Source organism: Octopus sinensis, linkage group LG4 (genome assembly GCF_006345805.1).
Source record: "Octopus sinensis linkage group LG4, ASM634580v1, whole genome shotgun sequence".
In the NCBI taxonomy this organism is placed as follows: Eukaryota; Metazoa; Mollusca; class Cephalopoda; order Octopoda; family Octopodidae; genus Octopus; species Octopus sinensis.
This window is the reverse complement of record NC_043000.1, coordinates 152,687,985-152,701,251: the sequence shown is the minus strand read 5'-3', so window position 1 is coordinate 152,701,251 and position 13,267 is coordinate 152,687,985. Positions and strand designations below refer to the sequence as shown.

Below are 13,267 nucleotides of genomic sequence, written 5' to 3'. Positions count from 1 at the left end.
ATCATGGCGCCGCCCATGCAGAAAGCTTCTGACAATATTTGGGACCAAGTTTTGTCTCTTTTATTCGAACAGTCACCTCTTAAAAATAACGAGGAGAATTTAAAAAGGAATACGGTGATATATCGTAGAAGCAAACGACTTCGAAATGGCGATGCGATCATCCCACGTGGCCGACTATCTGATGTATCTTCGGAGGTAATGAAGTTTGATGTTAATACATAATTACAATGTTTACAGTTTGTGTGTCTCCTTGATTTACCTTATTAAATGCCAACGCTTAATGTTTCCAACTATGGTAATAGGCTGCGTGTAAGTTAAACGGATCTACTTGGTAAACACCCACAAAGTTATCAACCACCTCACCAACAACAACACTGAACACCTTTTTGATCTCCATGTGTCCAACACACGTGGACATGCCTACAAAGTCAGAAAACAACACAGCTCCCATGACTTTCGGAAACATTTTTTCACGCTCAGAGTTGCTGAAGCATGGAATAAACTGCCTGCGTCAGTTGTTGACTGCCATGACACAGCATCCTTTAAGGCCCTCATGCTTTCCGAAATCCGCCGAAACTACACCTGATTATATATACACTTTAGATGAGTTGTAGTGCACCTGAGCACTGTACACAATTATTATTATTATTATTATTATTATTATTATTACTTGACTTTATTGTTAATTATTACAGTAGCTTCCCATGTTTATATGTTCTTGTAATGTTGTCACTGGACTTACTGGTCCCGGTTCAATCTCACCACATGGTATCTCGCGTAACTCATTTTCTTTGGTTTCTGGACGAAGCCAAAGAAAATAACAATTTCTCGAGATACCTTGTGACTAAAATTAAGTCGACAAAACTATGTATAGCAGCCGTTCAAATGGAAGGTACCTGCAATTCAAAGGTACAACCTTTTCACGCTGATTCTCTAAAGAAATTCGTTAATGGGACACGTGTTTATGCAATGCACGTCAAATTCATTTGTAATACACTTGGTCGAACTACGGAGATCCGTGTATAAGGGAAGACCTATATAACTAAAATAGAAGTTTTCTTTGGCTTGGATTACTGGTCCCTCTTGATTCTTCAGATAATTCGATACTAATAATTATATACCTATTTGCTTTCGCACTCCTGTGTCTTAGACGACTAAAGGTAATACCGTTCACTTAATGATTACTTTTCCATGAAATTCTCTGTCATTAAACTAGACCATCATTCTGCGACCACACCGATCCATTCCACCGCAAATGTTGAGGAATGCAAAATTTCCTCTAATTTTCCATGTTTGTTAATTAAGATGGGAGGAGCCAAAAGTTTATTTATCTCCGTTTACTGAAACCATTACTATGACAGACCTACCTTAAATATCAATAAAGTAATAAGAAAGAATTGGAGTCATTCGTCCACTTAACACAGTTAAGCACCAATTTTTTTCTTTCTTTCTTTCTTTAGTTCCTCTTTGCATTAATGTAGTGAGCGGAGTGGTTTGTTCCGGGCAACGCTTTTATGGGGCCGGTGCTTTGGGATCTGCTATATAAGTCTGTATAGACGCGAGGGACCATGGTGGTGGGCACTTCCAAGAGCTGTCCTGTGCAGCACACCCCCTAGCTACCCCGCTACTCCTTTGACAAGAGCAATTTATACATTTTATTGACATCTCTTAACCTGTCTATGACTTGGCAATATTCTGTGGGATAATACGATGATGATGATGATAAGGACCTGTAGCGTAGCTCGTCGTTTCTCAACAGACCCCAAGTTTTACAACTTCCACAATTATGGTCGGTGCGTTGAGATAACCCGTTTGTTTACATGCCAACACCACGGAAACAAAGCACGTGATTGCTTGATTGCATGCAAGCAATGCAATATATACAAAATAAAAAGCATTTAAAATGTTTGGGGCTGATGCAGTTTCGCACCTCTCCTTGAAAATGCATTTCTGAAAAAAAATTTTCGGGTTCCTACGTTTTAGATGTCGGAGATTACAAACATGCAAAAAAATTTTTTTTTATTTCAGCCCCCACCTCTTCCGCGCGCCACCCCTAATTAAAAATTTTGCTTACTTTAAAGAGGCTTTTTTTTATCATTGGTATTTCTTCGATATAACTCGACAAAATCAAGACATTTGACCGGGTATTTCCTTGGAAACAAATGACGGTTCAATTCAACAATGCTTGGAAATTTGCGGATTTTATATACACACATAAAGCGGATAAGAACAAATAGGCAAGGCTTTTTTTTCTTCAAGTTTAAAATGAGACATTGCTGTTATAATTTCATTACATCTATGTTCCACAACCCACGGAAATACTCAAAGTGAAATGTTTTGATTTTGTAATAATAATAATGAAATTATTGTATACAGTAGGCGCAGGAGTGGCTGTGTGGTAAGTAGCTTGCTAACCAACCACATGGTTCCGGGTTCAGTCCCACTGCGTGGCATCTTGGGCAAGTGTCTTCTGCTATAGCCCCGGGCCGACAAATGCCTTGTGAGTGGATTTGGTAGACGGAAACTGAAAAGAAGCCTGTCGTATATATGTATATATATATATATATGTATATATATATATGTATATATATATATATGTATATACATGTGTGTGTGTGTTTGTGTGTCTGTGTTTGTCCCCCTAGCATTGCTTGATAACCAATGCTGGTGTGTTTACGTCCCCGTCACTTAGTGGTTCGGCAAAAGAGACCGATAGAATAAGTACTGGGCTTACAAAGAATAAGTCCCGGGGTCGATTTGCTTGACTAAAGGCGGTGCTCCAGCATGGCCGCAGTCAAATGACTGAAACAAGTAAAAGAGTAAAGAGAGTGCTCAGGTGCACCACAACTTGTCAAAAGTGCGTATAAAGCATATGCAGTACAAATGTCTGGGAAGTGAACAGTGTATGAGTCAGATACATGCTTGCGTGTGTATGGAGGGGAGAAAATCAGATGTAGTGTTGGCGAATCTCAGGAAGCATGGAAGTTTTGAAGGATGCAGTGCTCCGACAACTAACAACTGATGCCGGCATGCTTCAGCAACTCTTAGCATGAAAGTCATGGGAGCTGTGCTGTTTTCCATGCTTCAGCAACTCTTAGCATGAAAAAATGTTTCCGAAAGTTATGGGAGCTGTGCTGTTTTCTGACTTTGTAAATATGTCCACGGGTGTTAGACAGGTAGAGTTATATCGAAGGAATGCCAAAGCATTTTTCAAGGAGAGGTGCAAAACATTTTATTGCTTTGAGGTCGCTTTTTGTAAACGGTCCGAATTTATGATTTGTCGCATCACTACTCGTCCATTATTTGAAACTGTATTTTTTGGGTGATTTCTTTTTCTTTTCTGATGATTTTGAGATTTAAATCCTGAGACTATTGTAGATTAGTAAATCTTTATATATAAAAGTGAGGTTGTGTGCTGTCTGTCTCCTCGATTTAGATTCCTAATTACTCCCACATTTTGCGGTGCAGTTTAACCAAAACTGGGTATCTTATAGTCGTGATTCATATCGAGCCCTTCTGGGTATTAGCGTGCGTCTACGATGAGTCTACGATTTAAAAAAAAATTTACCATCAATTTTTCCCATTTTTTAATGCATTTTTGGCATATATAAGGGAAGTAACTCTCTAAAAATTTATTATTAAATCTCAGAACGTAAAAAGCTACAGTAACCCCCCCCCTTTGTGGTTAGCCATATTGAGATGGCTATTATACTTTACATCTCTAAAAATGCTTATATAGTTATTTCCCTTACAAACCCGAGCAACGCCGGGCGATACTGCTAGTAATCAGTAAAAGATTAAGTGCTTTAATTTTTAATCTTTTATTTATTCCATGCAATGAGCTATGTGAATATTGAAGCACTGCTATGTTTTTCTCTTTTTTTTTGTTAAACTTTTGGAAATAATTATCTCCCTTGTACATACAACCACATTTACCAAAAGCTCTCTCAGAGTGAAAGTGTGTATTTTTTCACATAATTAAAAAAACAGAGATGGGTTATAATTTTTATTAATAATGATTTATGATAAAGATTTACTCAACTGCTTTTTTTTTTAATAATTTCATTCATTTCTTGGTTTGTGGTTTAGCAAAATTTGCAGTACTATCTGCTTTACCATTCTTTCTTTGAAGAATATCCAATTTTTTTTTATCATTTAAACAAATTACTGGTACATTATTTACAATTGACGGATATTTGTCCTCATCTTGTTTGTTGTTAACACAGCATTTCAGCTGGTGTCTTGGGGAAATTTTGAACCTGGGTTCTCATTTCTAAGGTATTTTTTGATGTTGTTATTATTATCATTATTATTCAGGTCACTGTCTGGAATCGAACTTGGAATCTTGGGGTTAAGAGCATGGGCTACTAACTCCAAGATTCCGAGTTCGATTCCCGGCAATGACCTGAATAATAATAATAATAACATCGAAAAATACCTTAAGAATGAGAACCCAGGTTCAAAATTTCCCCAAGACACCTGATGAAGGCTGGAGGGTATATCAGCCGAAACGTAGTTACTCAATTTCACTCACAAGGCTTGGGATAAAGTAAAGCTGTTGTCCTGGTAGGACTGACCCCAGAAATACCTGTTTGTGAAGTAAACATCTTAACCACATGACCATGCATGTATTCATTTTCTTTCTACAAAAGTAAATAACTCAAGAATATGTTTTAGTCAGAAGAGCTAAACTATTTTTCATTTCTCTATATCTAATAAAATTTGAGAAAGTTAATTAAAATTCAAAGGAAATTTAAAATTAATATTTATGGAAATTTATTTCTTCCAGACTTGGCAGCACATATATTCTGAGATTGAGACAAGAAGTAAAACATGGTCAACACCTGTGACTTGTGGTCAACCAACAAAGGAAGCTGTGGCAGTTTTTCACCTTCAACGTCCTCATGCCTTTCAACATGTTTTAAAGTTAGTTCAGACGCAGGGTAACCAGTATGGATTAATATCAGACAGACAGGGCGACAACATATTTCTCAACTGTAGTCATATCAACACACAGCAGAACAAATCTCTTGATCACCTTGAACACGTCCGAGAAATTATTTTATTAGATCACATCATGAAATTATTGACTGCCACTGGGTACGTAGAGTATTATGGTCCTTTCTGTGTAAATTTTAGTTTATTTTTGATTTTGTGTGTAAAAGAAAACTGAATCTGTATCTATTCTCTAAAGACAAGTATGATCCTAATCTAGTAGAATGCAAATCATGTGTTGTCTCATTTTTCATGTTTAATATGACCTTTGATATCAGGTCCAGATATTTTAAGTTCTAAATATGCTATAAAATTAAGATGGTCAATGTCTTGAATACCTATTTCTTTACTACCCACAAGGGGCTAAACACAGAGGGGACAAACAAGGACAGAGAAACAGATTAAGTCGATTATATCGACCCCACTGCATAACTGGTACTTAATTTATCGACCCCGAAAGGATGAAAGGCAAAGTCGACCTCGGCGGAATTTGAACTCAGAACGTAACGGCAGACGAAATACGGCTACGCATTTCACCCGGCATGCTAACATTTCTGCCAGCTCGCCACCCTAAATGTCTTGAATACCAGCAGAGCAGCTTCCCTAGATATCTTACTTTCTTAGTCTCTGGTAAGCTGGGGATTTGGGAATGTTAAGCAAGATTAGTGTGATCATGCATAATATTCTTAATTAGTCAAGGTCAATTTTTTCTTCAAACTATATTGAATATGCCAAAATGAAAAAATAGTTTGGCCATTCTTGGTAAAATGTATTTTCTAGATGTTGAACGGATATGTGCATGGCCTTGTCATTAAAAATTTCAGTTCACACTCATGTGTTTGTATTTTTAATTACTAAGCAAATTGTTCTTAATTTGTAGATTAGAAAGTATATGTGAAGAGAATTCCAGAAGCATGTAGTTTTGAAAAGTTATACCTGGAGTGACTGTATTAGTAGTAAAAGAGAATAAATATTGTTAAAATAAGAGAAGAGAGAGGATAATGTGGTAACATCAACAGTGATGAATAGTATACAGATTGAGGGTTTGTTCACAAAACTGGTTAGTTTGGTGGATGTTTTGTTAGCTTACATCACTGATTTTTAAATGTTTAATGAAGAGGGATGGAGATGTCTTAGATACCTTTTTAACCTAAATTAAAGTCTTGTATTCTTTTAAGATTCAGCTGAAACCTGCATACTAGGAACCTTCAATATGAACAGTTTTACTGAATGTGCATTGCATAATCTATCTTTTATAGTTTCTGATTGAAATTTCTTCTTGTCTTACACTCGTAAAGTTATGAACCAGAGTTAATATAGTTTTCAAAATATTATTCTCTCATCTCCAGGTACTCTGTAGCAGGCATTATTTCAGACTCTAATCAATGGGATGCAGAGTTACTTCAGATGTTGAATGCGACACACATTTCCGAGAAAATTGTTGATGCTTCTTTGCCATGCGGGTCATCTGTAGTGCAATCAACCTTGTGTCAGGCAGCCAAGAAGTCTAATTTCCGGCATCACTTTCCCACAGACAGTGCAGTCACACCAAATAAAGATGATTCTGTACAAAACCATATAGTTTTAGACTTAAAAAATTACTTAGATTCTGAAGAAGGAAAATGTGAGAGAATTAAAGGATTTGATAAAAATCTTCATTTAGTGAAAGGTAATATTCTGTTACAATTAGAAAAAAAAATAATTTTATTGTTGTGCAATTTTCATAAATTGGATATTTGAGAGTAGATCATAGGACCTGTACAGAAGATGTGCCAAATATAGTATTGCATAGTCCACTATGTCCTGTATATCAAATGTGAAACACAGGACAAGTAAAAAGTTTCTGTAAGAAAAATACATAACTTTCATGACATTGTGTTACATGAAAATAAAAGAAACGATTTGTTGTTTATTAATAATATTACCAAAGACTGAGTCTTTTGGGTTTGTTTGTTATGTGTTCCTGATAATACCATTTGTTGGTTCTTTCTATGCCCTTCTATGAGAGAAAGTAGGCCTAATAAGGTAAAATTAAGGATGTTTCTTAATTTCAAATTATTATAAGATACACGAATCATCTTGACAGACTGATTATACAAAGGATAAAACTATGGCACTATTCTAGACATTTATGAGGCAACTGAGATTATCCATCACAGTGATATCAATTTCATGCATAGATATCTAAATATTATCTCTTACATGTATGCTTAAGGATTTTGATATTCTATATTTTTTACCTTGAGTCATTTATCTATTTTTTTCAGTCACTGAAGGTGATGACCCAACACTTCTAATGTTACGGGTGTCTCAACTTGACTCCTGTTCTAAAGTTCTACAACAAAAGGTCAGTGAGTAAACCTACTTTTGAGATGTTGAGTTACACACACACACACATACATAACCAAACATTTCAAGTAGTCCATTTGAGATATACATTTTAAATGTATTTAAGTCATAACAAAACATGAGAAATTTCCATTGCTAATGGATTTGATGTCAAAGTCCAACTGACCAGTCAATCTGGAGTTCAAACCTCATAACTACTATAGTAATAAAACTTGTGTTCTTAAGGCGCGTGTTTCAGTTTGGTTAAAATTTTAATCTGACCTTGGCAAATATGTGATAACTCCAAACATTTTTTGGCTTCATTAGATTTATTAGTGAAGCATGACTTTTTTTTCTTCACTGTATAAGAATTATTTATTGATTAGACTTTACATCATAACTACATTGAGTGTGATGGCACTAACTTGGCTGCAATTTTTGGTGCAGATGGCGTCCCTGGTTATTTATCCTTTAATGATTCTCTTATTACTAATGTGGCAATTATAGAAAAAACTAAATTCCACTTAGAAACTCTAATAAGACTGAAACATGTTCGGAGTTGTCACCCTTCCTTGCCAAGATCAGAATAAAAAAGACATTTTTAGCAAATGTGTTTTTCTTGTCACTGTATATAATTATTACTAATTAATTAATGCCGTGATACAGACATGATATATCACTGGCAGAAAATTGATTCCACTTCAACTTCACATTGAGTGATTAGTAGGACATTTTTTTTTTATATTAAAAATTGCTTGATTTTAACCTTATTTTCATACTTTTTAAAACTTTATTGACAGATTTTAAGCTTGTTATTATTAATAAATCCATAAACATTAGGGAGTTCACTATAGTTTTGATTACTTTATGATACACAAGTATTATCAAAACAGTTTTAACCCTTTCATTACCAACCCGGCTAAAACCGGCTCTAGCTCTGTAGTACAAATGTCTTGTTTTCATAAGTTTTGAATTAAAATCTTCCACCAAACCTTAGTCACAATTTATGTTCCTAAAACTAGCTTAATGATAATGAAGTTATTTTACTAAATTCTTTGTTACGTCTAAAATAATTGAAAGAAACACAGAGCATCTCAAAATAAATACAGTAACGAAAGGGTTAAAACAATATTGTGGAAATTTAACATTGTACAATATAGTATAATGCTTTATATTTGTAGGCAAAAAATTCCTGTCTTTTGCAACAAATTTTTGAGCATTGAAAACTGTTTTACAACAGCTAATGTCATTTATGCTTTTCAGTATCTAATAAAAAAAATATTATTTTTTGTGAAATTTAATTTTTTTAAACCTTATTTTAACTTTATGAATGATTTTAACTTTATTAACTTTAAAAAGTGATTAATTACGATGACTAATCATTAAAAAAAAAATGCTTTTTATCTTTGGTTTTAAACTTGAAATGAATGTTTCTATGAATTTTAACTTTTTGGCAAAAAAATTGCTTTAGTGATGAGCAATAAGGATAGGTAACTTGTTTCAACAAAACCTTAGCCTAGCTATATAAGCATAGGAAAAGGGACATAAAAACAGTAAACAATAAAAGAAAGTTGAATCAGTAGATAGATGTAATGTAAAATTGTTCTGACATGTCTCCTTTTCATCATAGGAGGATCAGCCTGTTAGGTGTTGTCTTCATCTTGTGCCATCTTCTGCAATTTATGTCCAGCAACAAATCCATCTCGTTTGGAAAATCCTGTCAGAGAACTGTAAACAATTACAACAGGTAAATTCTTGGACTACACTTGGCGTTTTTTTAATTTTTTATGATAAATCAATAAAGCTTCTAGGATTTAAAGAAGGAAACAATACATGTTTGAAAATTAAATTTTCAATGCAAATTATCACCATTGTTTTATGTATGTTTATGGTAGGTCATCATGATCCAAGTCAATTCTTGCATGGGTTACTGCCTTCTGATGCATGGCCAATGGACCACGTCTCTTTTGCCCATTTTCACTTGACATGGTTTCTATGGCAGGATGCCCTTCCTAACACCAACCATGATGCAGAGTATACTGAGGGCATTTTTTTGTGACACCAGCATGATACCTGTCAAAGACTAGTATTTTATCATTTTTCTGGTTAGTATGAGAGGCTGTGAGGAAATTAGAGTCAGATGTCAACTAGTCTAGAGTTGCTCATCATACTTCACACAAAAAAAAAATGAAAGAAAAAATAAATTAATAGAAATTGCTTATTAGGCCAATGTTCTGTGGTGAAAGCCACTGTGTTTATTTGTAGTTATGTTCACTCAACTAAATATATAGAAACTAATTTCATAATGTATTTCATATTAACATAATTCATATTAACGCAGGAGTGGCTGTGTGGTAAGTAGCTTGCTAACCAACCACATGGTTCCGGGTTCAGTCCCACTGCGTGGCATCTTGGGCAAGTGTCTTCTGCTATAGCCCCGGGCCAACCAATGCCTTGTGAGTGGATTTGGTAGACGGAAACTAAAAGAAGCCCGTTGTATATATGTATGTATATATATATGTGTTTGTGTGTCTGTGTTTGTCCCTCTAGCATTGCTTGACAACCAATGCTGGTGTGTTTATGTCCCCGTCACTTAGCGGTTCGGCAAAAGAGACAGATAGAATAAGTACTGGGCTTACAAAGAATAAGTCCCGGGGTCGATTTGCTTGACTAAAGGTGGTGCTCCAGCATGGCTGCAGTCAAATGACTGAAACAAGTAAAAGAGTAAAGAGTAATCTCAAAATTATTTATTCTCTAAACAATTGTGTTTTGGGGTGGGGGTGTAATTAATTTAATTGAGGCAGTTTAGATTAATGTGATTTGCTGAGTGTGGGGTATGGAAAAAAGATTTGAATTTATAATCAGGTAGTGTAGGACATCAATCTTACAGGTAATCCCCTACCATTTTTTTTTTTTTTTTTCACTTTAGTAGTAGAGGAGAATATTATTGCAAAGGTATAGTTTCTAGAATAAGAATAGGAAAGAGAAAGTTCAGGGAGCAATAACCTCTGTTAGTCATCATCATCATTTAACATCTGCTTTCCATGCTAGCATGGGTTGGACGATTTGACTGAGGTTTGGCAAACCAGATGGCTGCACCAAACTCCAATCTGATCTGGCAGAGTTTCTAACGCCAACCACTCCGAGAGTGTAGTGGGTGCTTTTAAGTGCCACCAGCATAAGGGCCAGTCAGGTGGCACTGGCAGTGGCCACTCTCAAATGGTGCTTTTTATGTGCCACCAGCACAGGAGCCAGTCCAAGGGCACTGGCAATGACCTCGCTCGAATGTTTTTCATATGCCACCAGCACAAGTGCCAGTAAGGCAACTCAGGTAATGATCACACTCGAATAGTGCTTTTTACGTGCCATCGGCACGAAGGCCAGCTTGTTGCTCTGGCAACGATCACACTCGTATGGTACTCTTAGCGCTCCATTCGCATGGATGCCAGTCATTGAATTTGATCTCTCTTGGAGTGAAATCAAGTTGTATGATGCTTGTGTTAATATTTGTGAAATGCGGGCTTCAAATTCAAGGGACACATGAGGACTAGAATGGAATGGGATGAAGCTAGTAAGCTTCAAAGGATGTGCAATATCAGTATGCATGTATAACAGCATAAGTTGTGTTAAGAGAAAAATTTGGCATCGGAAGAATCAGAGGTAGTGTGCAAGAGAGAAGACTGCACTGGAATGGTCACTTGATGCATATGAATGACAGCTGTATAAAGAAGTGCCGATCAATAAAGTGGATGAAACTTGCATAAGAGGGAGACCCAGGAAGTTATAGAACAAAGCAGTGAAGGCTGATCTTAAAATGTTGAGATTTGGTGACAATGTCAAAGAACTGAGATGATTGACTTTTTCACTGAGTTTGATAAGACCCAACCTTCATGGTGAAAGTGAAGTCCTAAAAGCATTATATTCATGTCTATACACTCAAGTTGATAAGGAATAAATCTTACTCCAGATATCTGAGGCAACATGCCCAGCTACTCTTGTGCCTGTTCCCAATGTCTAAATGCAGTGAGAGATCTAGCGCATTACCCAAATACACAACAAAACATCTGTGAATTTGAATTTGAGCTCAAGACGTTTGAACTTTAGATCATGTACCATATCCACTTTACCATTTCACTTCTTCAATCACTCTAATTATCATCATCATCATCAGCAACATCTTCATTTTCACATCCACTTTTCCATGCTTGCAGAATTTACACATACTTTATCCACTTTGTGCTACAAGTTTCTTCCCCATCTCCTTGGAACCACTTCTTTTAACATCTATCCCTCATCATCATCATCATCGTTTAACGTCCGTTCTCCATGCTGGCATGGGTTGGACGGTTCGACCGGGAATCTTGGAAGCCAGAAGGCTGCACCAGGCTCCAGTCATATCTGGCAATGTTTCTACAGCTGGATGCCCTTCCTAACGCCAACCACTCCGTGAGTGTAGTGGGTGCTTTTTACGTGCCACCTGCACAGGTGCCAGGCAAGGCTATTATCCCTTCATCATATTTTCCGCTGATCACTCTCCAGTTCTCTCTCTCTCTCCTCTGAGCTACATCTTAGAATTGCCATACCTCATCTTTAACACCCTCACCCATTTGCTCTCATTCTCTGCACCCTTTCATATCATCAATCATTCTCAATGCTTTCTCATATCTGCCATTGACACCCACACCCGCCCACCTGCCTTTGTTTCCACTCATTATAGCCACCACTTTATATCCCTGACATCCCTGTCGCTGTACATCTTTCTCTCTCCTCTACTCTCCCACCTCACACAGCATCTCTTTTTTTACTGATCTATCGAAATTGAATTCAAAATCAAACCAAATTCGATGACTGGCACCCATGCCAACCTCCCTTCATTGGACACTACACTCTGCTTGCGAAGACCTGTTGGGGCAAGCAGAATCGAAATTGAACCAAATTCGATGACTGGCTCCCGTGCAAGTGGAGCGCTAACAGCTCCATCCGAGCAGAATCACTGCCAGAGCAGCTGTCTGGCTTCCGTGTCAATGGCACGTAAAAAGCACCACTTGAGTGTGATCATTACCAGCGTCACCTTACTGGCATGTGAATGAAACATTCGAGTGAGGTCATTGCCAGTGCCACTAGACTGACTCCTGTGCAGGTGGCACGTAAAAAACACCATTTCGAGCATGGCCGTTGCCAGTACCACCAGACTGGCCTTCATGCTGGTGGCACATAAAAGCACCCACTACACTCTCGGAGTGGTTGGCGTTAGGAAGGGCATCCAGCTGTAGAAACCCTACCAGATCAAGATTGGAGTCTGGTGCAGCCATCTGGTTCGCCAGTCCTCAGTCAAATCGTCCAACCCATGCCAGCATGGAAAGCAGACGTTAAACGATGATGATGATGATGATGATCCACAAGTTTATCATAATGCTGTTCCCCATCTTTCCTGAACAGTCATTTATCACGTTCTCCTTCCTTAGTTATCTCTTTTACTTTCTCTCCTATGCTCATATTTACCATCGACCACACCACTACCCTTGTACATCATTCTCTACATTCACTTCTACCTCCCTTTATAACCATTTGTCACTTTCTGCTCACTCTTATGAACTTATCCACCCACCTTTCCTGTTCCTCAGTCTGTATTCTCTTTTAAACTTCTTGTACCTTGAGAGGACCCTCTGACACCTCATCAACCACTGTTATATAATTTTGGATTGCCATGTATCTTTTACATAGCAAAACACCTGGCATAGAGCAACCCCTCACCCTGCTACAACCCTATTCAGTGAAGGAGTTTTCTCCTTTTCCTTTGTCTTTCAAGTTACTTAACAAATTTACTAATGCTTGTGTCACAAGAAAAAAAAAAAAACAAGCACCCAGTACACTCTGTAAAGTGGTTGGCATTAGGAAGGGCATCCAGCCATAGAAACCATGCCACAGTAAACAATGGAGCTCA

At 37.0% G+C, this 13,267-nt stretch overlaps 1 protein-coding gene across 4 annotated transcripts in view; it reads left to right on the top strand.

Moving 5' to 3' along the window:
* The window catches only part of LOC115210607 (DALR anticodon-binding domain-containing protein 3), a 47,384-nt gene continuing 34,117 nt past the window's right edge, over positions 1-13,267 (top strand). For all 4 annotated transcript variants that reach the window (XM_036502584.1, XM_036502583.1, XM_036502582.1 and 1 more), the window contains exons 1-5: positions 1-195; positions 4,790-5,100; positions 6,345-6,664; positions 7,263-7,342; positions 8,954-9,070. In XM_036502584.1, the coding sequence (XP_036358477.1) occupies positions 4-195; positions 4,790-5,100; positions 6,345-6,664; positions 7,263-7,342; positions 8,954-9,070 (1,020 nt within the window). In that variant the 5' untranslated portion in view covers positions 1-3. The remainder of the gene's footprint in view (positions 196-4,789; positions 5,101-6,344; positions 6,665-7,262; positions 7,343-8,953; positions 9,071-13,267) is intronic.